Source organism: Diaphorina citri, unplaced genomic scaffold (assembly GCF_000475195.1).
Source record: "Diaphorina citri unplaced genomic scaffold, Diaci psyllid genome assembly version 1.1 scaffold357, whole genome shotgun sequence".
NCBI classification, from domain to species: domain Eukaryota; kingdom Metazoa; phylum Arthropoda; class Insecta; order Hemiptera; family Psyllidae; genus Diaphorina; species Diaphorina citri.
The window spans coordinates 162,184-189,756 of record NW_007377792.1 but is presented as its reverse complement, the minus strand read 5'-3'; the positions used below and the strand labels follow the sequence as shown (position 1 = coordinate 189,756).

The 27,573-nt window shown below is 35.7% G+C and overlaps 1 protein-coding gene across 1 annotated transcript in view; it reads right to left on the bottom strand.

Moving 5' to 3' along the window:
• Positions 1-357: 357 nt before the first annotated feature.
• Positions 358-27,573, bottom strand: part of LOC103507992 (zinc finger protein 628) — a 31,400-nt gene continuing 4,184 nt past the window's right edge. Inside the window, exons 3-4 of the mRNA XM_017443560.2 lie at positions 9,964-10,117; positions 358-1,520 (exon numbers count right to left, since the gene is read on the bottom strand). Of these exons, the coding sequence (XP_017299049.1) occupies positions 558-1,520; positions 9,964-10,117 (1,117 nt within the window). The 3' untranslated portion in view covers positions 358-557. The remainder of the gene's footprint in view (positions 1,521-9,963; positions 10,118-27,573) is intronic.

The window sequence follows — 27,573 nt, the reverse complement described above, 5'->3', positions numbered from 1 at the left end:
AGTGAACAATGTGCATATCTACATGATAAATTAGGTGTGCCAACAATACAGCCTATATAAGCTGTACCTAAGGTTTCCAAATGCCTTTATGACACAATTATATGGTGAAGGCGTTTCACCAATAACATTAACATAACCAATCACTTTATTCATGAATAGATAGATATTTTATATCGAAGGAAAATGAACTTGATATAGGTGTGCACTAATAGCCCTAAGTAATGAACATGTTTCTACACAGAGCATGTTTCTAAACATTACACGAGCTTCTCTGAACATGAGGGGAATACGTAAACATATGTTTCCATGAGGCATATCCGTACATACTTCCACAGAACCTGTACAAAATACATGAAATAATGCTTACAAATGTATTATTTATTTTCTTATTTAGTAAGTAGGTATCAGAAGCGTAAGGCCCAGCGCCTACAGAACGACAGATTGGAGACTGAGGTTGCAATACCAAGGGTGGACGCTCAGTCCTTTTCGCCAAAGTTGAATTAAAATTTACTAAAAATTGAATCACAAATTACTGAGATCACAAGCCCCACACTTAACTAGCGTCGCATGATATCTTCGATGCTAAAACCATGCTTTTTCGGCGGTGGTGGAGGCGGCACAGGGGTGGGAGGGGTTTCTTCTTCCTCTTGGTCATGGCTTGATAAGCGTGGCAGTTCTGACTTGACACAAGATACCGGAGATACTTTGCTCTCGGAAGAAAACAGAGTGCTAGATCGAATGTCGGGCGGCTCAGGAATTCTTCTTTGGAATATACCGATGGAACTATTTTGATCACTGGCTGCTGCCGCAGCTTGCGCTATTAAATCACGCCGAACTTTGAGTTTGGGTTGAAGATCAGGAGGTCGCATCGTATATGAGATGGGTATATTAGAAATGTTATCTTGATGATGACATTTCGTAGAGTTAGGAGAAGGACTACGACGTCTTTGTGTGGAGGGTGACTGTCGTCTAAAGATGGGAACAGGGGATGGCGAGTGATGGCGATAAATACGGACAGGGGAATGGGATTGATTACGATAAAGAGGAAGGGGAGAGGGGGACGCTTGTCGATACATAGGGGAGTGATGTCGGAATGGTATGGAGGAGCTATGTGCCGGCTGGGGGGATTGAGAATGTCGCCGGTAAATTCCAATAGGAGAAGGAGACTGATGTCTGCGGAAGATAGAAATAGGAGAGTGTGATCTTAGTGGAGGTGAAGGCGTACGGGAACGTGACCGACGTCCTAGCATATCACTTGGCTCTAGACTGCGCTCCTCAGACGGCGTTCTCTCTATCTCAATGTCCTCAGAGGATTGACTACCGGTGGGTGAAGGGGCAGGAGGGAGGTTATCTCTCTTCAAGGAGCCGATAGACTCTGCCAAGCTACTCTCAGGAGGAACATCTCCCACGGCATGGGTCAATGCATGACGTCGCAGGTCACAATTACGACGGAAAACTTTGCCACAAGAATTGCACTCGTATGGTTTATGATCTGTGTGTGTCAGGAGATGTGTCTTCAGATTCGAGGTTCTAGTATAAACTAAGATAGGTACGATGCTCAATTTAAATATGAATAGAAGCTGTACATTAATTTATCAAAGTAAACGAAATAGCAAAAGAGATTTATTTTGAGAAGTGCCTAATAGTAGTCAAACAATTCGCAAGTTCAAAAGATGTTCCATAGGAATATGATTGAACTATCGTAGATGATGGTTTCCAAATGCCTTTATGACACAATTATATGGTGAAGGCGTTTCACCAATAACATTAACATAACCAATCACTTTATTCATGAATAGATAGATATTTTATATCGAAGGAAAATGAACTTGATATAGGTGTGCACTAATAGCCCTAAGTAATGAACATGTTTCTACACAGAGCATGTTTCTAAACATTACACGAGCTTCTCTGAACATGAGGGGAATACGTAAACATATGTTTCCATGAGGCATATCCGTACATACTTCCACAGAACCTGAGTATAAAGTTGTTTTAGAATGGGAAGGTACACATCTAAGCCCCTTTTGCAAATAATAATTACTACAGAAAATACCATTTGAACATTTAAGCTCTCATGATAAAACTTTTAGTACCTACATACTCGTAATAATTATACGTATAGCTTCAGTTTAGTTTAGTTATTAATTTCCAGACTAATTGAGTAGATTCATTATAGCTGATGCTATTACTGCCCTAAGCCTTCTTTGCTTTGAAATTTTGCCAACCTGTTATAGTTTTAATTATCTTTCCAAATGCCTTTATGACACAATTATATGGTGAAGGCGTTTCACCAATAACATTAACATAACCAATCACTTTATTCATGAATAGATGTTTTATATCGAAGGAAAATGAACTTGATATAGGTGTGCACTAATAGCCCTAAGTAATGAACATGTTTCTACACAGAGCATGTTTCTAAACATTACACAAGCTTCTCTGAACATGAGGGGAATACGTAAACATATGTTTCCATGAGGCATATCCGTACATACTTCCACAGAACCTGAGTATAAAGTTGTTTTAGAATGGGAAGGTACACATCTAAGCCCCTTTTGCAAATAATAATTACTACAGAAAATACCATTTGAACATTTAAGCTCTCATGATAAAACTTTTAGTACCTACATACTCGTAATAATTATACGTATAGCTTCAGTTTAGTTTAGTTATTAATTTCCAGACTAATTGAGTAGATTCATTATAGCTGATGCTATTACTGCCCTAAGCCTTCTTTGCTTTGAAATTTTGCCAACCTGTTATAGTTTTAATTATCTACATTCTGAGTGTTTCTTGCATTTCAAAATTGATCCTTGATTAACATCTTGTAGGCTACAAGAACGAAAACAACACCGCTTTTTGTGTTGGTGATAGTAAGAAATTATCATTTTATTCGTGCAAATTGCTTTCGCTATATTGCTTTCTACTTTCTATTGGTCGCAGTTATGGAGTCCTTTTCAAAGTTCTGCCCTCCAAGATTGTTTCTAAAAAGATCTTAGCAAGCAGAAACATTGTTCTTTGATTTTACTGTAGATAGATTTAGCCATGTTTGGACATGATGGGTAGGTATAGTTATGAAGATGGACATAAAAATCCGCGTTCCTAAAAAGCGCCAACTATAAAGTTTGAGTTGTAAACTGTGCAATTAGGATCTGAGCCTTGCGGTATCTTCTTTAATTTCAGTTTTACTTACAACAAAAATGTTCATTGCATCCAACGCAGCGCAGCGACTTAATGAAAAAGAATAGGTAGTAGGTTTTTAAAAATAGCCTCTGGAAATTCTTTAGTTTGGTTGATAGGCTTAGAAGCCTAATAGGTTTATAGGTCTAATAGTATACATAATCTGGCTCCTGATCTGGCTACCAGAGTCTACTGGTACTCTCAACTATAACAGGTATGCTTCCAGTTTCATTAAATTTGGAATTTTATGTGTTTTATGAGTTTTTTCTAAAGAAGCTTTAAACAAGGTCCGTGATAGAGTCAGATTCCGGATATGAGAATGTTACAACACTTTATCTTTGAACGGGGGCGTGGGGCATTCAAAGAATTTTTGGAGGTCGTTTTGTTCTTTCAGGTTCTTCGTTCTATTATGAACACTATTGAATTTCTCTCTGAAAGTTGTTGGGTATTATTAAAAAGCATGTATCTCCACTGTAATGCTGGCATTCAAAGCGCTGAGTCTCACGCATTCAACACCATTGAAAGGTTTTAAAATGTAGCCATATACGTTTGCTTCTATGTGCCCTCTGTGTCTATGTGAGTTTATCAACAGGATCCTTCAGAATAATAAGTGTGTCATATTTCAATGTATCGCGGTCCATCTCAGTTGTAATATGCTCTTCTTGAAAAAATTTATTATATTAAATTAGTAACTGGCAGTCATTTTGGCATAATAAAAGCCAATGCTCTGAACCCAACGAAAAAAAGCAAGAAATAACTCTCCTGGTTTATCACCAAAAACATTAAATGTGCCAGTGCTCAGGTATATACGTTTGCTTCTATGTGCCCTCTGTGTCTATGTGAGTTTATCAACAGGATCCTTCAGAATAATAAGTGTGTCATATTTCAATGTGTCGCGGTCCATCTCAGTTGTAATATGCTCTTCTTGAAAAAATTAATTTATGATATTAAATTAGTAACTGGCAGTCATTTTGGCGTAATAAAAGCCAATGCTCTGAATCCAACGAAAAAAAGCAAGAAATAACTCTCCTGGTTTATCACCAAAAACATTAAATGTGCCAGTGCTCAGGTTGTATACAACCTCACCCACATTGGTCAATACGGCCAATTCTCACTGAGTCACTTGATGGCAATGAAATCACTTCACAAAAATTAGAAAAATAAATGTGGGCAGGTGGGCCAATAAATGGTACGTTTTTTAAGTGGGCGAATAAATGGTACACTTACCCTACAACCTCACCCACATTGGTCAATACGGCCAATTCTCACTGAGTCACTTGATGGCAATGAAATCACTTACAGCATATTTCTTCAGTGTAATAAATCGACAAAGCAATTTGTGGAATGAGTAGCGAACTCCACATCAGACATCAGTTAGGTAGGTAAGTGCTTTGCCTCTAAATAAGGTAAACAGTAGATGTACATATTATAGTTAAACATTAATGAGTAGCGAACTCCACATCAGACATCAGTTAGGTAGGTAAGTGCTTTGCCTCTAAATAAGGTAAACAGTAGATGTACATATTATATAATTATAGTTAAACATCAACTTGGACGTTTTTTAGTTCGATTGTATAATAATTTTGAAATTTATAGCAGTGAAAAATTCTTTCTCACGTTCAGTTTGGAAGTCATGAAGAAGGAGCAGAAGAAGATAACTTCAAATTGAAAACAACAAAACAAGACTACGAATAGTACGTACCCTTGTAGATGGTAGGTAATAAAAATAATAATAACAAAGAGTTAAATAAAATCTACTCTCAATATTTTTTTAAAAACTTTTAGCAATTTTTTTACAAAAAAGAACAATGGAAGTTTTTAAAACAACAATGGCAGAAAGATATAAATGAACGAAAACGTATTTTTTATAGCTACCTATACTTATGTATCTAACTAGGTATGTATATCATTTCAGAATTCAACTCTGGGAGGAACAAGCTGGGCCCGTCCCTCCGAGATTTTTTTAGCCCATAGTTTATTCGATCGTGATAAAAGAAAATCAGTACTTATGTACCTTGTACCTACCTAATTTGTTTAATATTCAGTTTATTATTATTCTTGATTTGATTTTTCGATTTTACTTTCATGCAATGATTTAAAATCAAGACTAGAGCCCGTTCTCCCTTTATTCCCAATATAAGGTTTAAGTCATCCATCCTACGATGAGGTGAACTCTTTTTCTTTTCATTCATCCTTTTCAGAGTGTCAGACATCTTTAATTATTTCGAGTCTCTGCAGGCAATCAGCTAATACAGAAAAGTTCGCTGGTGATCAGAAGTACGAGACAAGAAGCGTCACTTGTCACAGGTAACTAATAAACTTGACTAATTTATGTTTGAACCATACGAGAGCGCAACACTGTAGTTTGTGTATAGGTAGGGAAGTACCTACCTACTTATCAATGGGGACGTTTTTAATGGTTCAGGAGGTACAGGTAATTTTACCCAAGTGCCTATTAAATTTGTTTATCAATTGTTACGTCACAGGTACCACTCAACAGCTGCTTCAGAGTTAAGTGAGCAAAAAAGTAAGCATTTTTTGCTTACCTAATTGTTGTTCCTTGTAAAAGAATTGATCAGTAACCTACACCTACAGCAAAAAAGTATACCATTCTTGAAGTATTCAGAAAGCTGTGGTCAGTATTGAAGACCTACATAATCTAACCTAAGAAACGACCCTACCCATCAACAAAATGATGAGGAAGGTGTTCTCTTGATTAAGTCAAAACTGATGAGATCACTTGGGAAACACTATAAGTACATTTATCATTCCCAAATAGAGATTAATTACCTCTAAATCTCCTTATGAAAAAATATTTGACTTTATATACCTACATATATACGTAGGTAAATGTCCATGTCCAAAAATCAACCGTTTACTGTATTGTAAACTTTCAAAATTAAAATAATGAGCAACAAGTTAGATTTAGACAATGCCAGTGGTGGAGCTTGTACACAGATGAATGCTCTTATATCTGCTCTTAAATTGGGGCCCAGTGGTAATGGTGCCTTTGATGTTTTTACTAAGAGCTAAAGGTTGAATCTATTGGACAAACACTGACACTGCATGCAACCAATCAGGATTAATCTTAATTATTTATGGAGAAAGAATTGAAGATTTCAGAGACATGAAACATGTTTGGAACAAGATAAAGAAACTTCTGTAGCAGTAAAAACAGTGATGTCAGTCGAATGGGTTTCAACTCGAGTGTATCAGTAATACAGTGATCTCATCTGAGAGCTCAGTGTTCAATCTTGGTTTTCATTATGAATTGATAAACTCAGTGTCGACCCAACAACATTACACTCACACAATCAAAGAAACTTCTGTAGCAGTAAAAACAGTGATGTCAGTCGAATGGGTTTCAACTCGAGTGTATCAGTAATACAGTGATCTCATCTGAGCGCTCAGTGTTCAATCTTGGTTTTCATTATGAATGGATAAACTCAGTGTCGACCCAACAACATTACACTCACACAATAGTTTAAGTCATCCATCCATTACCTGGTAAAAAGACCTTTAATTTGATATATACGTCGACCAGGTTTGAATAAGTCCTTCTATAGGGACAGACCGACAGACAGACGACACCGAAGCGAATACAATAGCCTTATACCTTTTTTTATTACTATCGTAGTAATAAAGGAAGGACGGGCTAAAAAAACTGGGCAAGCAAAATGGCAAGAAAAGAATTTACTATGTAGGTACCTACATGTTTTCTGACTTCAGGCATTGAATTAGGGAATTTTGGAGAAGTACCCACCTAAGGATTGCCTACAACTACAGCCTTTTTCTCTGGATTAGAATATTCTTGATGGTTCATTTCCTATACCTACATATAAAAGTAGATGATCAAAGTTTTTTTTCCACACAATTGAAACAAAACATAGGTACCAAGATACCGCACATTTAAAGCTAAAAATTCTCCATCAGGTGCCATCTGTCCACCGTCCCTGATTTCTAGCAGTCATTCTCATCATATTCATCATGATGACGGAAGTGTGATTGACAAGGATCCTGGCAAGTCTGTTGTTTTCGAACACAATATATATTTTTAATGATACAAATACAAAACTGGAAACCTTATTCGGACCATAATTGGCATCAAAAACCCCAGCAACAAATTAATTTGAAACAACGCTGAGAAATTCTTTTGGAATGGAAACACAAATATTTGAAGCTCCTGACGAATTTCACGAATGTTGATGTCTCCCATCCGGAGTTTTATTTACTCACAAAAACTAGAACACTTGAAACTTTGCTAAATAGTTTACTCAGTTAACTATTGGTAATATTCCTTTCCCAGAATATAAGTTTAGTGGTGTACACTTGCATTATTTGGTTTTTACTACTTCAAGTAAAGCAGGTCCTAGTTTTGTGATCCTTTCCCCCATATCTAATTTAGAGTGAACAATGTGCATATCTACATGATAAATTCTAAATTGGGTGTGCCAACAATACAGCTTGTATAAGCCGTAAGAAATTTTGATTTTTCAGTCGCTGCAAAGATCTCATAACTAATGTACTTGTAAACTTTATAAAGGAACTTGATCTTCTTAAGAAGGTTCGTTAAGGCAACATTTATCTTCCACTCGAGTGACATTAAACCTTCTCGCTTCAAAAATTAATCCCCGATTTTAATTCTATTTTATAAGATTATTATTAATTTACCGTCACAGATCATCTTGTCTGCTAGAGTTTGGCGGAAATTTTGCCGGATAAAATATTATAATTCATTTGGTCAAGGTTCTAAATTAATACCAGCAACTTGATCCGATTGAAAAAACGTTCGGATGGATGTATGTTATTAAGAGCGACTATTTTCTTTAATGCTTTAATGTATCATTAATATTATTATCTACTTAATTTCCATATTAAATATCAAAAGTGCCTCTCTGATATGGGAGAAGAAGATACATTTAACAATGAGTACTTAGTATGGCGTAAAAACCCAATGAAGAATCCAGAAGGACCTTGTAAATTTGTGCCAAAGACGCCAAAATTACACTAATGTTAGGGAGGAATCAGAAAGCAGCCTCTGACAGACCTTTGTTTCTGTTTTCCAATTCCCTTTTAAATTGACGATGAGGTGAACTCTTTTTCTTTTCATTCATCCTTTTCAGAGTGTCAGACATCTTTAATTATTTCGAGTCTCTGCAGGCAATCAGCTAATACAGAAAAGTTCGCTGGTGATCAGAAGTACGAGACAAGAAGCGTCACTTGTCACAGGTAACTAATAAACTTGACTAATTTATGTTTGAACCATACGAGAGCGCAACACTGTAGTTTGTGTACACTGTACAGTTAGCAGAATTCAATGCATCGAGTGTGTCTGCATGTAAAAACAACTATGGCTGAAGAATGAACAGACATGGCATTGTACGATGTACGTAGTCTGCCAGGTCCCAGGTCTGTCCCAGTCGAATAAATTTATCAGTAAGTTACGCCAGCCCGGGGACCTTATCATCTAGAACAGTCGGACTTTATAGACATAGATTACATATTTGAGCCCGTTACACAAGCTACTACAAGTCTGCCAACATTGTAAATTGGTCTTTGGAGAGATGGTCTTGTAACCTGGTCTTTCGTCAAATCGTTGCATGTGTCCGGGATATTTGAGCAAATCTCATTCGTTTAAACCTGAAATTTGTGCAAATTTTGCATAAACGCGTCACGATTTGTCGTAAGACCATCAGGTTGCATGATCATCTGTAGAAAGACCTGGTTAGAAGACCAAGTTGGGAGAAACAATATAGTAACATTTGTACCGGGCTCTACAGCATAACGAAATTCAAGTGCTTGACAGTAGATACCTATAACAGTAGTACACACTACACTTTCAAAATCCCGTTATATTCCGCAGATTTCTATTCAGCCCAACACATAAATGGTCCAAAACAAGACCGATATGAAATTAGCTACGATTGTACATATATGCTGCACGGTTACTAGACATTGCTAACCATATCAAGGATATACCAATGAATAGAGCTAATTACATATACATATCTAATGATAGGCACTTATTTTGTGTCATAAGAACTTTTCAATTTGTAGAACTACCTAGTTGAAATAGAGGTAGATATAAATACATAGATACGTAATAGGGTGTAGAGATAGAAATGACAATATCTCGGTATAAGCACGTACTAACTTAAAATATTGCTCGTATGTTGAAACGGGCTATAACATTTAAAATTTGACGCCGAACGTGGGGCTCGAACCAAAGATTAGCAGGCCATTTTAATGATACAAAGCTATCATAAAGGAACTTTAGAATTCCTGACACAATTCTCGTCTGTCCAAATTAAATGTAGGTGCTGCTACCTGCATTGAAGTAGCCCTGGTGTTGGCAAATGATGCGACATGTTGCAGAGTATGGAAAGGAGAGTATCTGACATGTTTTTTTCTCAAAGCGGACACAGAAAGTAAAGTAAAGGAATAGAGGACCCTGAATAGTAAAAATGATCCTGTATACATGCATGTGACATTGGTCGGGTATGATATTTCATAGATTCAACTTCTATTATCGTTCTACTGTCCAAATTAAATGTAGGTGCTGCTACCTGCATTGAAGTAGCCCTGGTGTTGGCAAATGATGCGACATGTTGCAGAGTATGGAAAGAAGAGTATCTGACATGTTTTTTTCTCAAAGCGGACACAGAAAGTAAATTAAAAGAATAGAGGACCCTGAATAGTAAAGAGGATCCTGTATACATGCATGTGACATTGGTCGGGTATGATATTTCATAGATTCAACTTCTATTATCGTTCTGTCAGATTCGATCTCTGATTGAAACTACGACTACATACAGGACATTTGTGAGGAGATTCTTCCAAGTGAAGGATTTTGTGTACAGCGAGAGTCCTGGATTGACAGAATCCTTTGCCACATTCCCCACATTTGAATGGTTTTTCCTTGGAGTGGATATACCTGAAACAAACAAAAGTAAAATCAAATTAGAAATGATTATTGATTATTGCGGGTCTTTGTACATCTGTATAGGTTATAGTCTGCGTCAGAAACAATTTCAAATGTGCCAATTTAAGTTGCCTTTTTTAATAACAGGTTCAACGTAAAAATAAGTACTTGGTATACTTCAGGCTATAATTTAAATCGGATACAGAAAACATAGTAAGATAAGCATAAGAACAAAGTACAAGATATAAGCAAAGCAAAGTTATAGTTGAGTAGAAGGAGAAGGAGACATAGCAACGTTAGTAGAGATAGAAGGAGAAAGAGACATAGCAAGACGCGGCAACGCTGTGACGTGGAATAAAATATAAAACCGGTCCATGACTCCTTGAACCCAACTGGAGCTCAGCTTCTAAATCTGATAAATTGAATTTCTCTCTCATACATTATTAATCTCTGAGACTATAAATATTCTAGAGATTGCGTCAAGTTCACTCGCCCATTAATAGCAATCACCGAGCGATTTAGATATTCATTTGAAAAAGACAATTAACAATAATTAACCAGTACAAATGCTGTGTGTATAAGATCTTCAGAAGATACTTAGTAATGATGATGTAATTAATGTAGAAGTACGTGGGTAAAGTCGTATAGTGCTACCATCAGCATTGTCACGTAATCATGACAATAACCAGTACAAATGCTGTGTGTATAAGATCTTCAGAAGATACTTAGTAATGATGATGTAATTAACTGGTTCAATGTAGAAGTACGTGCGTAAAGTCGTATAGGGCTACCATCAGCATTGTCACGTAATCATGACAGTGAACCTTTTGCGTACAGTAATAAAGAAAGTAAAATGAAAAAAACCTCCAAGTTTTAAATTGAAAAGGCAAAAGCAAGACAACTCCTGAAAACCAAAAATCAAGTTCTCCAAGAGAAAAGAATGCCACATTCCTTCCAGAAAGTTAACTGTAAAAACCTATATTAATTCCAAATTGATTGTCAATTTTAGGTCGTATGTCATCAAGAATGCCACATTCCTTCCAGAAAGTTAACTGTAAAAACCTATATTAATTCCAAATTGATTGTCAATTTTAGGTCGTATGTCATCCACACAGTGTACCTGACATCCTTTGGAATTTGAAGCCGTTCATGGAGCACTAAAAAAATCAGCCTAAGACCAGGTATGTACAGAGGTTGCAAAAATCTTGTGTGACCATCACACAACTTTCTATTAAGTTATGTTATGTATGCACTGAAAGTTATAATGTCAAATATTTTTGACCCTGAACTGATTTTTTGGAGAACATGTAGGATTGTACATATGTGTGTACTGACCATGGGCAGAAGTCACTTTTTTCGACCAGGGAAACATATGTATATTTCCAATTTACCACCCGTTTTTGTAAATTCGACCCTATTCCGAGACTTTCTCATTACATTGTATAGGTTCCCTAAACATAATGTAATCGAAAGTAAACAGGCCAGTGGTTTCTGCAGATGTGTTTTCAGCGTCTTATTGTTGCTATGGTCAGGAGACCTTTTGGTCGAAATGAGAACGAGAAAAAGTTTATTACATATGTATCTGCATTTGTGAACGAATTTAATAGCTTGGGGGTGATGCAGAGAAAAATGTACGTACACACTCAGGTAGGTACCTACTGAAAAAGCACAAAGTAATAAGCGAAGGTTATATCCAGCAATTGACAAAAGAGTTTAATGGAGGCAGACCTTAGGTATGTATTTGGCGAGCATAAAAAGGGTATTTATACCTATATTAATGATCTAATATACACGTACCTATGTAAAAATGTGTCGTGGAACTCATTTCAATTTCCATTGTCAGAACCAGTTATCGGTACTCTGTAATAAAGACTTTACAAAGTTAAGTCGTCTCAGGAGACCCCGTCAATAAATTTAATGCTCTTTATTGGAGGAAATGAAGAGAAAAAGTTAAACCAGAAACTTTTGGAAACAATCGAAGCACATAATTTGGTTTACCTACTTAGGCAACTTTTCCTATTTGGAATGCAGAAGTAGAAGTACCTACCAGTACTCTACGAGCACATGACTTACAGGGCATTGTAGAAGAGAACAACTTGGTAAGATTAGTGAGAGGACGAGAACTGAAGAAAGACAAACTTCAGGTACACCTAACTTATGAAAGAGAATAAGAAGCATATTAGACAGCTAGACACTATGAACGCAACAGATACGTTTGAAGAGATAGTGTCATAAAATTTCTTTGTTTATCTTTTTACCAAAATTGTATTTAAATTTAAGTTTTAATTCCTTTTTGGAGCAATTGTCTACCAGGGTTATGAGAATAGGATTTTATTATAGGTTTTCACAGAGAGAGTATTCCGCTAGCTAGATGCTACTACTTACAACTTGAAGTTTTGTTGTCATAAAGAAATTTCAGCCCATGGTTTTGGAATAATCCTGTATCAATTCATAGGAGGCAAAGAAGAACTTAAACTCTAGTCAAGAGAAGGCCCAGCCCAAGTAGATAAAACAACAAAGAACTAGAATCATGGTGGTGAGGGTACTTCTTGAAGAGATTAGTGTAAAAAAAAAAAAAAAAAAAAAAAATGTTTATTATTACCAAGATAATATTTAAAATTGAGTTTTTGTTCCTTTTTGGAGCAATTGCCTACCAGTATCATGACTATAGGATTTTCAATGCAGGTTTTCACAAAAAGGGTTTTCCACTAGCTGGATGCTACTCCTTAATGCTTTTACCATAAATAAATTTTAGTTCTTGGTTTCAGAATAACCCTGTATCAATTCATAGGAGGCAAAGAAGAACTAACTTAAACTCTTAAGTCAAGAGAAGGCCCAGCCCAAGTAGATAAAACAACAAAGAACTAGAATCATGGTGGTGAGGGTACTTAAAGTAGACACTTCGTGGTTTTCTCATTATGTTAACCCATTGTGAAGATGTGAAGAACATCATACACCATCAATATGGGTACCTATTCAAAAGAAAAGAGACCTACATCTTACGTTAACCACACGTAGGTTTTGACGAACCAATCCGGGCACGATATGAGCAAATGAACAATTTTAGACAATGGTCACGAGATGAACTTGTTAGAGACCGACAATATTGTGACAAGTAGACAAGTTGATGGAGTTAGTTAGAATGTTGCGAGAAAACATGGGGAAATTGAAGACAACATCTTGGCACAATAAGATGGTTTGATGCCGCGAATGGACAATTTTAGACAATGGTCACGAGATGAACTTGTTAGAGACCGACAATATTGTGACGAGTAGACAAGTTGATGGAGTTAGTTAGAATGTTGCGAGAAAACATGGGGAAATTGAAGACAACATCTTGGCACAAGATGGTTTGATGCCTTCCGTTGTTTATGGCAAGAGAAGTTGTTAAATTGTTTCAAGTAAAGGTATTTTTTCTGACAAATATTTTTCCTTGAAGTAGAAAAAAAAAATCGACAAAAAAAAATGAAGATTCCCGCGAAATATGGTAAATAAATAAAGAGTACCTATTTTCTCAATTTTTATTTACACCAAACGCTCTTTTAGGTTCATACAATGTGTATGGACGGTACTCGGGGGGGGGGGGGAATAATGTGTCCTTGGTAAGGCTGAAAAATTATTATTAATTATTGTTATTATTATTTTTTATTATTATTATTTTTTCGAAGCAAAAATTATTATAGCTAAAAAGAAGAAGACGTATGTACTAGGTATGTACCAACACTAGCAAATTTAAATAGCACAAAGTCAACACACACACACAAAATGGAACGGTATAAGAAAACCATCTTATGGAATCGATTAATCGAACAATTTAATCAATCGATAATTTGATAATTTTCTGTCACAGCTTACCACAAAACCCCAACCCAAAGGATCTCCTCCAAATGTTGTAAAAGTGTGCATAAATAAGACTCCACATAGATGCTGTGATTATGCACAGGACTCAGGAGCAGCACAGATATAGCTTGGAGCAGAATCTACAAGACACCCGAGAGCCGAGAGTGGAACTTACAACTTGAACCAGTCTTGAGGTAAACCAGTGTCGAACCTAGAGCACGAGGACCCCCTGTGGTTGATTACCATGGAAGAGGAAGGGGAAGGTAAGATTTATCATCTTTTTAGTGGATGTGCCAAAATTACTAAATTGTCTTATACTGGACGAAACGGAGGTTTTTATTTTAATTTACTCGATATGCCAAAAATTACTCAACTGTCCAATATTGGACGAAACGGAGATTTTAATTTAGTGGATGTGCCAAAACACCGAATGAGACAGAATTATTTAATTTTTAGGAGATTTTATGGAATTTTTAGTGGATGAGCAAAATGATTTAGGTATTTCCTAATGCTAAATGTGAGACCATACAGAATTAAATACAATTTTTAAGTGCCACCAAGAAGAGATTTAAAAGTAGGTATTTGAGCCCCCTAAAAAAGTAACAATGAGGGAAAATAATTATCAGTAAGTAGTTACGGAAGTACTCGTATATCTAATTCTTTGTATTTTGAATATTCAACTACAGTCCCCCGATGCATGGAAGAGAATGAACCAAAACTTTTCATGACTAATATTTACACCACTGAACCTAATACCACATTCCATCGCGTACAACCACATGAACACCTGTATACAGTGTTCAAAGTTGTAAGTCAAGACTCGAGAATGACAGGGTGGATCAAGAACAGGTAAATCAAACTAAGACAGACTTGAACACTGTTTCTACAGGGTGACATGTTTTGCCACAATTATTCCGCGGTGCGGGAATGTAGGTACTTCAGAACGTTTAAAATTGGACGTTTCTGAAAGAGGTTTCAAGTTTATTTCTGAATTTATAAGAAAAAAAGTATTTAGTTACGAGACTTGGAAAATGGACGGACTTGATGAAAATTATCGGTGTAAAATGTAGCAATGTACATACATACGTGTGTAAAGTGCCTATACCAAAGATTAGGCAGTAGATATGCATAGGTAGATACCTTTACCTGTCATGCAATAAAATAGTGTACTTGTACGTAGGAATAGCTATACTAAGTACATCAGATTATTTTAATTCAATTAAATCCTACCAAAATAAATGATGGTAGCATCAAAATGGTTCAGAGTTGAAACTTATTATTCTTTGTTTGGCTGTAGAAAACTTCCTTCCACTTTGAATTTTCTTTTGTAGAGATGGAGATATGTATGTAGTGGTGTAGGTACCTACCTTTTATTTATTATTCTTTTTAAGTTTTTCCTGTTTTTTCCTTTAAACTTTTACTTTCCATTGATGAAACGGTGAAGGATATACCTAGTTTGAAATTTTGAATAGCTATGTAAGATTATACTTAGTAGACCCTTACTTACCTATAATTCGTCCTAAACTTCAAAAGATAAAAGCTTCTTTACTGTTATAAGTACCTATGTTACGTATTTATGTTTAAATACTTACATAATTGAGAAATATATTCTCAGTAAAGTGTAGCCGAAAGGGAAAAGAAAATTTTCAATAAGGAAAGATGAGTGAGATAAAAAGAAGAAGGAAACTTGGGAAAATCTATCTTTGATGCTAAAACATGCTATAAAGAATGGAATGCCATGGCATCATTGTATCTTCTAAACCTGATAGCTACATCATATATTATTTACGTATTTACTCCAAGTTTGAGCTGTATTTGCTATGAGGTTTACGAGTATTTGCTATGAAAACCTTTTGATTTTCTTGATCCATTAGTGCATGGGTATCTGGAAATTACATTATAATTTCTGCCAAATGGAGAGATTAAGATTTACTCTCTGGGTATGTTTTCGATCTGTACATGTACACTGAGGACCTAGCGACCCTGTAGATTTAAGATAAATCTTGTCCAACGTTCTCACAATATTTCACAGAGTATACCATTAGTCAATCAGTAAAAAAATAAGTCCATAACATGCGAGCTAGTCCATGAGGTTTGAGCTGTGCCAAAGCCAAGAGTAATGTCACTCTAATCTTGCATCTTCTCACTCTTCCAATATAGGTGACCCCATGTTTTGGCCTCCAGTAAATCAAACTGCTGATTTTAGATACAAAGCATGTGGCATGCTGAATCCCCCGAAAGAAAGACGTTCATTGTAATGTGGAAATGATATTTAGAAAGTGATCAGTCCATTTGCAAGTGTCAAAATTTGTGAAAAGCATCCGTGCTAAAATTTAGGATCGAAAGCCGAGATGAATCCTCGTTTTCCTCTGAAGCAACTTCAAAGGTACCTAGGTACTTCTTGCAGATCTCATAGAAAGAAAGTGTACAGAGGCCGTTATAAAAATTATTACATAGTAGGTACCTAGGTAAGTAAAAATAATTGTTCCAATTATAATTTTCTACACAGATAGAGTTGTTCAGTCTTTTGACAAACCTTGTCATGTCCATTCACAATTGAACACCCCACCATCTTGCGTACCTGAAGGAATAAAGTTGGCCGGAACATGTTCTATTTAAAATGCAAGACGAAACACCAGTACAAGAACAGAAGAAGACAACTCTGAGGTTTTATAAAAATTGAACAAGGGTTATTTACATAAACTAGTAAACAGCTCCAGTGGTCTCAAAACATAACGCCCACTTGATGTTTCCTTTTACAGAGGATGAAGAAATGCAGTTCTCCGGTAAGACTGTGGATCAAGTTTGCAAAGTCCGAGACAGAACGCAAGACAGTGGAGTCGAGATTGAACTTGGCCCTGTCAGTCCGAACCGGTCAAGCTAAGAAGTTTTAATGGAGAGAACGAAAAAGAAGTGTTCTATCAAAATTGTAGGCTTTTATCTGTGTTGTTTTATCAAAATTTCAGTTCTTGTGGCATTGATATTGTGGCTTATTGACAGGTGATCTATTGTGTACTACGGCGTCAGGTTGGAATGGACACTGGGCCTCTCCACAAGTTGAGCTCCATGAAAGTCCAAAATGAACCAACACGCAACGCACATAGACTTAATATTTACATATGCAAGAAAGTTTTGAAATTTTGGCACTTGGCTCATGTACAGATTGTACAGCCGCATTTACGAAGTCAGAGTTGGCTTCAATTCTGGATTGATCTGACCAATGTACATGACCTATCATAATATGAAACAAATAATCTGACCGACCGTCATAGATAAGGATATTGGAGAGAAAGGGTTGAAATTGAAAGGCGATTGTCATTCTTATTTATATTAACTCGATAGGACATAATGCGTTCCACCGAAGTGCTGCATAATGAGGCAGTTTAAAACTGCATAAATTCCGGATATATTAACTCGATAGGACATAATGCGTTCCACCGAAGTGCTGCATAATGAGGCAGTTTAAAACTGCATAAATTCCGGATAAAAAAAAAACGTGTAAATAGTTTTATAATTTGCATTTTATTACATATTGCTTCTCAAATATACGAACAGGATGCGGTTGACGTTATCTTGTTTTATGCGATAGCCAAGATAGTTAATGCTGAAGTTAGATTTATTCTTGAAGCGTGAATTCGTGATAGAGAAGTCGATAAATATTGGGATGGGAGATGCAGAATAATGCAAGGTCAGACGCTAAACTTCCTACACAAAGCTCACTATTGAAATAATTATGCTTTATATTGTACTTATGTAGAGTGAGGACAGGAATCCCCTATTCAGATGCCCAGCTCGAGGAGTATTGTATGTAAATTCCGTTTGGTTGACCTAAAAAACGTACCATTTATTGGCCCACCTGTACCATACGCCACATAAGTCTGAACTGGACGAACTTTTTCAAGATGCAATTTCATCAAAAGAAAGGGCTTAAAAGCAGAATAATGCAAGGTCAGACGCTAAACTTCCTACACAAAGCTCACTATTGAAATAATTATGCTTTATATTGTACTTATGTAGAGTGAGGACAGGAATCCCCTATTCAGATGCCCAGCTCGAGGAGTATTGTATGTAAATTCCGTTTGGTTGCACAATGACAGTGGTTTGTTGTGGATTCGCTATCGACGATCCCTAATCTATACACATGGACATCATTATAAGGATACAAAACGGGCTCAAATATGTAATCTATGTCTATAAAGTCCGACTGTTCTAGATGATAAGGTCCCCGGGCTGGCGTAACTTACTGATAAATTCAATCGACTGGGACAGACCTGGGACCTGGCAGACTACGTACAATGCCCTGTCTGTTCATTCTTCAGCCATAGTTGTTTTTACATGCAGACACACTCGATGCATTGAATTCTGCTAACTGTACAGTGTACACAAACTACAGTGTTGCGCTCTCGTATGGTTCAAACATAAATTAGTCAAGTTTATTAGTTACCTGTGACAAGTGACACTTCTTGTCTCGTACTTCTGATAACCAGCGAACTTTTCTGTATTGGCTGATTGCCTGCAGAGACTCGAAATAATTAAAGATGTCTGACACTCTGAAAAGGATGAATGAAAAGAAAAAGAGTTCACCTCATCGTCAATTTAAAAGGGAATTGGAAAACAGAAACAAAGGTCTGTCAGAGGCTGCTTTCTGATTCCTCCCTAACATTAGTGTAATTTTGGCGTCTTTGGCACAAATTTACAAGGTCCTTCTGGATTCTTCATTGGGTTTTTACGCCATACTAAGTACTCATTGTTAAATGTATCTTCTTCTCCCATATCAGAGAGGCACTTTTGATATTTAATATGGAAATTAAGTAGATAATAATATTAATGATACAATATTATAACTACATAATATACCTATCTAATGTTTGATGCGAATTTCTTCTTTCTATTCCAAGCCCCGAGTCTGGTTAAGTTTGATACCTAGTCCATTAGTTAGACATCAAATATTTATGTATGTCTTATGATTATTTTACATTATGTACTTAATAACATGACATGGACCATTATCTCTTGTTTGATCCATTAGTCCTTCCATCTCTGCGAAGTCAACATAGAAACAAAATGGCTTCCCAATAACACAGACCGTGTATGCAAATTAAAAGCTCAACAAAATGTAGAACTTACTCTAACATTTATAACAATATAGTAAATAGCTATACCTTGACTAACATTTACTCCTATTAGGCTAACAATAAAAGGTAGTCTAAAGATACTAGCAGCAGAAAATACGCTGTGAGTACATTGCCCTGCTAGACTATGTTATTATTTGTATGAAGGAAAAAGTAGGTTGCATTCTGCAACTGTAAATTTTACTATCGTAAAACTATAACTATGGTTTGGCCCTAGAAATGAGGTTGAGCAACCAACCGCACTAAACAAAATATATGGGCGAATTTTACGACTTTTATTATCCAAATTAAGTAAGTAGGTGAATTCAGTGAGATGCTGCCAACTGGTTGTAAATGCGATGGTAGTAAAAGTAATGAAATAAAATCTTCAGAGTAAGTAGGTACTCTGAAATTCGAAACGTTTTGGGTAAGTCCCTATGGATATAAAAGTCACAACATTGCTACTTGCTGAAATTAAATAGGTAATTACCTCATGAACATGATTTAGGGTTATTGTCTCAGGACATCTCAGAAATTGTACATTTCAATTTATAGGTAGGTAAATGAGTATTAAAGTGGTTAAGTAATACTAATACATCGTCATATTTTAAGACCTATTTGTAAATCTGTATTACTTATAAAAACTGTCTAAAATCAATATTTTTGTATACCTACCTAAGCTGTGTTTAAAAAATATCATAAGCAAGATGCTACTGTGGAATCCACATATTTTTGTGAACCTGCTAATATGGTAGGTAAATGAGTATTAAAGTGGTTAAGTAATACTAATACATCGTCATATTTTAAGACCTATTTGTAAATCTGTATTACTTATAAAACTGTCTAAAATCAATATTTTTGTATACCTACCTAAGCTGTGTTTGAAAAATATCATAAGCAAGATGCTACTGTGGAATCCACATATTTTTGTAAACCTGCTTATAAACTTGGGAAGTTGAAAAAATTCCTGGAAGAGGACAACAGGTTTCCTACACAATGAAATGATTAATCACAACATGGAACAGTAGATAGATGTGGAAATGACATGAGAAGTTCAGTAGGAAACGTGGGCATCACCAGAGTAATAACAATACTACTAGACCATGAGAACACAATAGACGAAATAATAAATAGTAATAGTCATCGTACTGGAGCTGAATATTATTGTTATCTTGTATGTTTTGATTTACATACAAAGGGTTCTTCTCTTGGTCCTCTCTCTGGAGAGTTTTCTGACAGTAGTCTCCACCACCTGTTGACTTCTTGAGAAGCTAGAAACATATTGTTCTCAATAGAACTTCTACGATGGTTCCTTTTGTACATCTAAAGGTAACAAGTGGATTAGTATTTTATCTTTATCTCCATTCTAATACGAGATGCATCTGATAACTGAACTCCCTGATCACCTGTTACTTATGTATAGGTATTCAGTTGGGGAGAGTGTAGAAATGTTGAAAGAAGTGTAGGCTGTGAGAAATAGTCTACCTTTGCATAAACCAAATTAAGTGAAATAATATCGTTCTACATCTGAGGAAACGACGAAGGAGAAATTCTCTTGAATAAAGAGAACAATATTAAATAGGAATAAAAATAAAATATATTATCTGGAATACAAAGGAGAACGTTCACCAAAGTATTACTGGTTGCTGGCTCTCCAGTACTTTGAACGAACAAGTTACCCGTAAATGTGACTCGCTTGTTAGTAAAACTTCACTTACTGAAGCTAAAAGGTGCAATAGTCCTACATACTGGACTCCGCACACAGGAATTTCGTCAGAAAAGACCCCTATTTCAATGTAATGTACTGATCCTGTGTAAATAGACTACAGGAAAGACGTAGGCGATGGAGAGATATACTGACATCTCAAGCTCCTTCACTTAGTAAAACTTCACTTACTGAAGCTAAAAGGTGCAATAGTCCTACATACTGGACTCCGCACACAGGAATTTCGTCAGAAAAGACCCCCATTTCAATGTAATGTACTGAACCTATGTAAATAGACTACAGGAAAGACGTAGGCAATGGAGAGATATACTGACATCTCAAGCTACTTCATCGAAGACACATCCACTAATTTGATATACTAATTTTTAGGAAAACACAGGCGAGTGTATTGATCACTATATCGACGAGGAAGATTCAGCACATCCACTAATTTGGAGTCAATAGTGGTAGATAATTATTGGTAAAAACTAATGTAACTACCCAAAAGATTTACCTTTACCTATTGTTCGATCATTTCCAAGTGTTCCACTATAGGTATTACTGTGTAGTTTAACTCTTACGTACGACGTTCTTCCTGTTTGGCTTGCACGGCATGGAAGAATATTTTATTCACATCTTTGGTTAAAAAACACAACATGAAAAAAAAGGACCTGTTACTTATGTATAGGTATTCAGTTGGGGAGAGTGTAGAAATGTTGAAAGAAGTGTAGGCTGTGAGAAATAGTCTACCTTTGCAGAAACCAAATTAAGTGAAATTTATGTCAAACTGAATTCTTTTCTGGTGATACTCTAAGTCAAAGTGTTTTCTGAAAACAACATCTCACCTTAGGTGTCGAAGAGTGTTTCCACTGACTCAGAGCCACCCTGTATGAAAAACTTTCCCAGGACAAAACACCAAGCTTGGAGAGCAGAATAATGAAGATTCAGCACATCCACTAATTTGGAGTCAATAGTGGTAGATAGATTTACCTTTACCTATTGTTCGATCATTTCCAAGTGTTCCACTGTAGGTATTACTGTGTAGTTTAACTCTTACGTACGACGTTCTTCTTGTTTGGCTTGCACGGCATGGAAGAATATTTTATTCACATCTTTGGTTAAAAAACACAACATGAAAAAAAAAAAGAATTATTTTTGTTGAGCACGCACGCTAAAAAGACGTGAGTACCAAAGTTTACCAACATCTACCATCTGGTTTTCTGGTTAACCAACCAGCATCAGAAGTTGGTACTCTGAATGGCTAATCAGTTTCATCCATTTCACATGTGTACCAAAGAGATGATCTCGTGTTTTCACCTTAATCTGTTTATCTGAATTTCTGGTACGAATGCCAGTTAATTTCAGCTTATTAGATAGTACTTAGCTGTTGATCTATGGTTATGATCATAAGTCGATTACATGAGATTTCTACCAACATTCTTTTCGTTTAATAAGTTTCATCCATTTCACATGTGTACCAAAGAGATGATCTCGTGTTTTCACCTTAATCTGTTTATCTGAATTTCTGGTACGAATGCCAGATAATTTCAGCTCATTAGATAGTACTTAGCTGTTAATCTATGGTTATGAATATGATCATAAGTCGATTACATGAGATTTCTACCAACATTCTTTTCGTTTAGTGAAAATAATATCAAGAGGTATGTAGGTTTTACACACATAATTTTGAAAATTCCAATAACTACTCTTGTTCCTTGTGGCTTATGTATCTTCTAACTTATAAACCATTTTTAGGGCACATTCCGATCGCAGCAGACATAATTTCTTAACTGAAGTTTGAATTTCTCCAGTGTCCTTTTAGGCACCTATGTATACGAGTATACACACAAGATATTGTATTATCTTGGATGCCCCTCTACTGTTTGAGTAATGTTTCTTGTTACAGTGCATACCTGTGTAACGTAATGTTACAGTCATGTCAAGTGAGTTTGACAAGGGTTTTTATTATTTCAATGTAAATTCCGTTTGGTTGCACAATGACAGTGGTTTGTTGTGGATTCGCTATCGACGATCCCTAATCTATACACATGGACATCATTAAGGATACAAACACTGTCGTTTAGTGAAAATAATATCAAGAGGTATGTAGGTTTTACACACATAATTTTGAAAATTCCAATAACTACTCTTGTTCCTTGTGGCTTATGTATCTTCTAACTTATAAACCATTTTTAGGGCACATTCCGATCGCAGCAGACATACTTTCTTCTAATACTTGCTTAACTGAAGTTTGAATTTCTCCAGTGTCCTTTTAGGCACCTATGTATACGAGTATACACAGTACACAGTACACACAAGATATTGTATTATCTTAGATGTCCCTCTACTGTTTGAGTAATGTTTCTTGTTACAGTGCATACCTGTGTAACAGTCATGTCAAGTGAGTTTGACAAGGGTTTTTATTATTTCAATTTATTAATAATGCGGCGGTAAATATCAAAGTTAAGTATTCGTTCAAGTCCGGTATCTACACTTACTTTTACACAGATACCTTAGAACTACTTAATCACACAAACAAGATGAACGGATTCAAATTTGGCAAGCAAAAAATTCACAAGAACAAAATGAAGAAGTTAGAGTATAACCTGTTCTCAGACTTGATTAGACTTGGAAATTTAAATTAATGCTTTCTGTACATGACTATATCTATATACGTACTATGTATTCTAAACGTCTATAGAAGTTTTAAAAACGCAAATGTGGATTTTAAAACCTACATTAAAAACGTTGATTCGGTTGCATATAAATAGATATTATGAATTTATGTACCTAATCTTTGCCACAAACTTAATTCAATCTTCTTGTTTATCCAATCAGTGGGTTTCTAAAGTTACAAGTGCATTCGCATTGCAAAGTTCACCAACCTCCTTTGTCGAGTTTTAATTGTATAATTTTAAATTTGAAATATCAAACAGCGCTGATGAATTCTTTTTTTTTTCAATCAATAAGATACGGTAACTCTTGAGATTTCATTCATTAAAACAACACATCCGATTCAAAAACGTTGCGAATAATAGCGAAATTGTTGAATAATAAAATTTAGCTCTAGGCATCATATGAAACAATAGTTTTTTTGTTGCAGCCTTGGAAAACTCACTAATAAAAAACCTTAATGAAGTATTGTGAATACATGAATGAATAGCGCTAATAAATATGGCGATGTACCTACCTAGCTATAACGTCTGTTCCCTACTGTATGGATTTAGATATCTATTGTGAACATAATATACCAGGGCAAAACGCAAAACACCAGAAAACACCCAGACCATGCCTAATACTGAAGCTCCAGCTAAGGTTTCATGCAATATTGAAGCACATAAATCGTGTATTATACCCACTTATGAACAACTTGAACAAAGGGTAAAGTTTCATTTTATTCTATTCTTGAATTCATGAATAATACATAGGTAAAAAAAATACATAGGTGATAATAATAAATATCACAATTCTCTGTTTTAAAACAGTTCACGTTGTTTCAGAAAAAATGGGAAGATGAACAGAGTATGTATTAGAAAATAAACACATAAATACAAATAAAGAAATAGAGAGAAAGACGAGAGCAAGGTTTCATTTTATTCTATTCTTGAATTCATGAATAATACATAGGTAAAAAAAAAAATACATAGGTGATAATAATAAATATCACAATTCTCTGTTTTAAAACAGTTCACGTTGTTTCAGAAAAAAAAAATGGGAAGATGAACAGAGTATGTATTAGAAAATAAACACATAAAATACAAATAAAGAAATAGAGAGAAAGACGAGAGCAAGAAAAAAATGCAAGAGCTGGGATTTGGATTAGAGATTGGAATGCAGAAGTAGAAGTACCTACCAGTACTCTACGAGCACATGACTTACAGGGCATTGTAGAAGAGAACAACTTGGTAAGATTAAGATTATTTTGTGAGAAGTTGAGAAGTTATTTAGTGAGAAGGTCAGATTATTTAGAAGAAAAAGAAAGACATTAGTACACTTAACTCTTCAATACTGACCACAGCTTTCTGAATACTTCAAGAATGGTATACTTTTTTGCTGTAGGTGTAGGTTACTGATCAATTCTTTTACAAGTAACAACAATTAAGTAAGCAAAAAATGCTTACTTTTTTGCTCACTTAACTCTGAAGCAGCTGTCGAGTGGTACCTGTGACGTAACCATTGATAAACAAATTTAATAGGCACTTGGGTAAAATTACCTGTACCTCCTGAACCATTAAAAACGTCCCCATTGATAAGTAGGTAGGTACTTCCCTACCTATTTGCAGTTTGTGTAGTTGAAACCTTTAATAACCCGGCTAGAAGATAAGCAACCTTGGATTAATTATTATTGTACCTCCTGAACCATTAAAAACGTCCCCATTGATAAGTAGGTAGGTACTTCCCTACCTATTTGCAGTTTGTGTAGTTGAAACCTTTTAACCCGGCTAGAAGATAAGCAACCTTGGATTAATTATTAAAGCTTGAAATGACAGGTTTTGCAATTAATAGTTATAGTTTTACGATAGTAAAATTTACAGTTGCAGAATGCAACCTACTTTTTCCTTCATACAAATAATAACATAGTCTAGCAGGGCAATGTACTCACAGCGTATTTTCTGCTGCTAGTATCTTTAGACTACCTTTTATTGTTAGCCTAATAGGAGTAAATGTTAGTCAAGGTATAGCTATTTACTATATTGTTATAAATGTTAGAGTAAGTTCTACATTTTGTTGAGCTTTTAATTTGCATACACGGTCTGTGTTATTGGGAAGCCATTTTGTTTCTATGTTGACTTCGCAGAGATGGAAGGACTAATGGATCAAACAAGAGATAATGGTCCATGTCATGTTATTAAGTACATAATGTAAAATAATCATAAGACATACATAAATATTTGACGTCTAACTAATGGACTAGGTATCAAACTTAACCAGACTCGGGGCTCTACATAATGTAAAATAATCATAAGACATACATAAATATTTGATGTCTAACTAATGGACTAGGTATCAAACTTAACCAGACTCGGGGCTTTGTGAAGAACATCATACACCATCAATATGGGTACCTATTCAAAAGAAAAGAGACCTACATCTTACGTTAACCACACGTAGGTTTTGACAAACCAATCCGGGCACGATATGAGCGAATGGACAATTTTAGACAATGGTCACGAGATGAACTTGTTAGAGACCGACAATATTGTGACGAGTAGACAAGTTGATGGAGTTAGCAAGAATGTTGCGAGAAAACATGGGGAAATTGAAGACAACATTTTGGCACAAGATGGTTTGCTGCCTCCGTTGTTTATGGCAAGAGAAGTTGTTAAATTGTTTCAAGTAAAGCAGTAAAGGTATTTTTTCTGACAAATATTTTTCCTTGAAGTAGAAAAAAAAAATCGACAAAAAAATGAAGATTCCCGCGAAATAAGGTAAATAAATAAAGAGTACCTATTTTCTCAATTTTTATTTACACCAAACGCTCTTTTAGGTTCATACAATGTGTATAGACGGTACTCTCTGTTTCTGCTCTTAGAAGAATGGAAAAATACTGAACTCCACATGATAAGGTACACATAGCATGAAGATTGAAGACTACCTAAGAGGATGCGAGTAAGAAGATCTACACTCAGCTAGAGGATAGACAAGGCAAATTGATGACATCATAAGGTACCTACGCTGAAGGAGAAGAAAAAAAAACGCAATAACAGGATCAAGCTATGTTCAAGACAAATAGCTCCGGGCAAGATAGGATATTACATTTACTAATTCCTGCTAAACTCTTATGAAGATAATACTCCTAATATGGGAAGGCCCATTGTTACTTTCCTTATCCTATACGAAATATAAGATAGTATTGATTTCGGTCCGATTTTTTGATGTCGAGATCTTGATGGAACTATATCCGTTTTAAGGCCCGCTTGGAGGGGTCGCTCAAAATATGAGATATGTGAAAAAACGCCCAGGGAACCTCGTAAAACAAGTAGAAAGGAGGGCTCAAATCAAAGACACACGACGAAGAAATAGAAACTTTACTCCTCAAAATGCCCGATGTACATTTACGAGTAGCAGCAAAGGAAGAAATCTCAGCCCTCGCTCAACTTTTGTTTGCTTCCTTGGTGATGGCGACTTACGAGTACCAAAATTTTCAATAAGGAAAGATGAGTGAGATAAAAAGAAGAAGGAAACTTGGGAAAATCTATCTTTGATGCTAAAACATGCTATACGAGTACCTATACGTATGATCCTAAACTTCAATTCTTAGAATTTATCTTTTCTTGAACTCTTGCCGTAGCTGGCACAGTGGTAAATTGGCATTGACTACCATCTGGGCATGATAACTTGATAAGTAACTTACGTTACTATGTATGTATACAGATACCAATCCTAACTAATAAACTACATCTGCTTCTGTCATGATAACATCTATTATGACTGTATAATCAAGATATTTTTTATAGACCAGGATCTGAAGTAGCTAGGAGGTAATGTAAAAATGCATAAAATCAGAAGAGGGTTCCGCGAGATATTTTGGAAAAATCATACACTAGATAAAATGCAGTTTCAAAACGACCATCTTAGACTAGGTATTTCATCTTACAGCTTTTTTTTTAGAGGTTTGATAGAGGGAACTGTGGGGGTGGGGGGGGGTGCAATCTTGAAAGTTCAGGGTTCCGCAAAGATGTTTCCCTTTTGAAAAGGGTTCCGCGGGCCAAACTAATTAAGAAACACTGCTATAAAGAATGGAATGCCATGGCATCATTGTATCTTCTAAACCTGATAGCTACATCATATTTACGTATTTACTCCGAGTT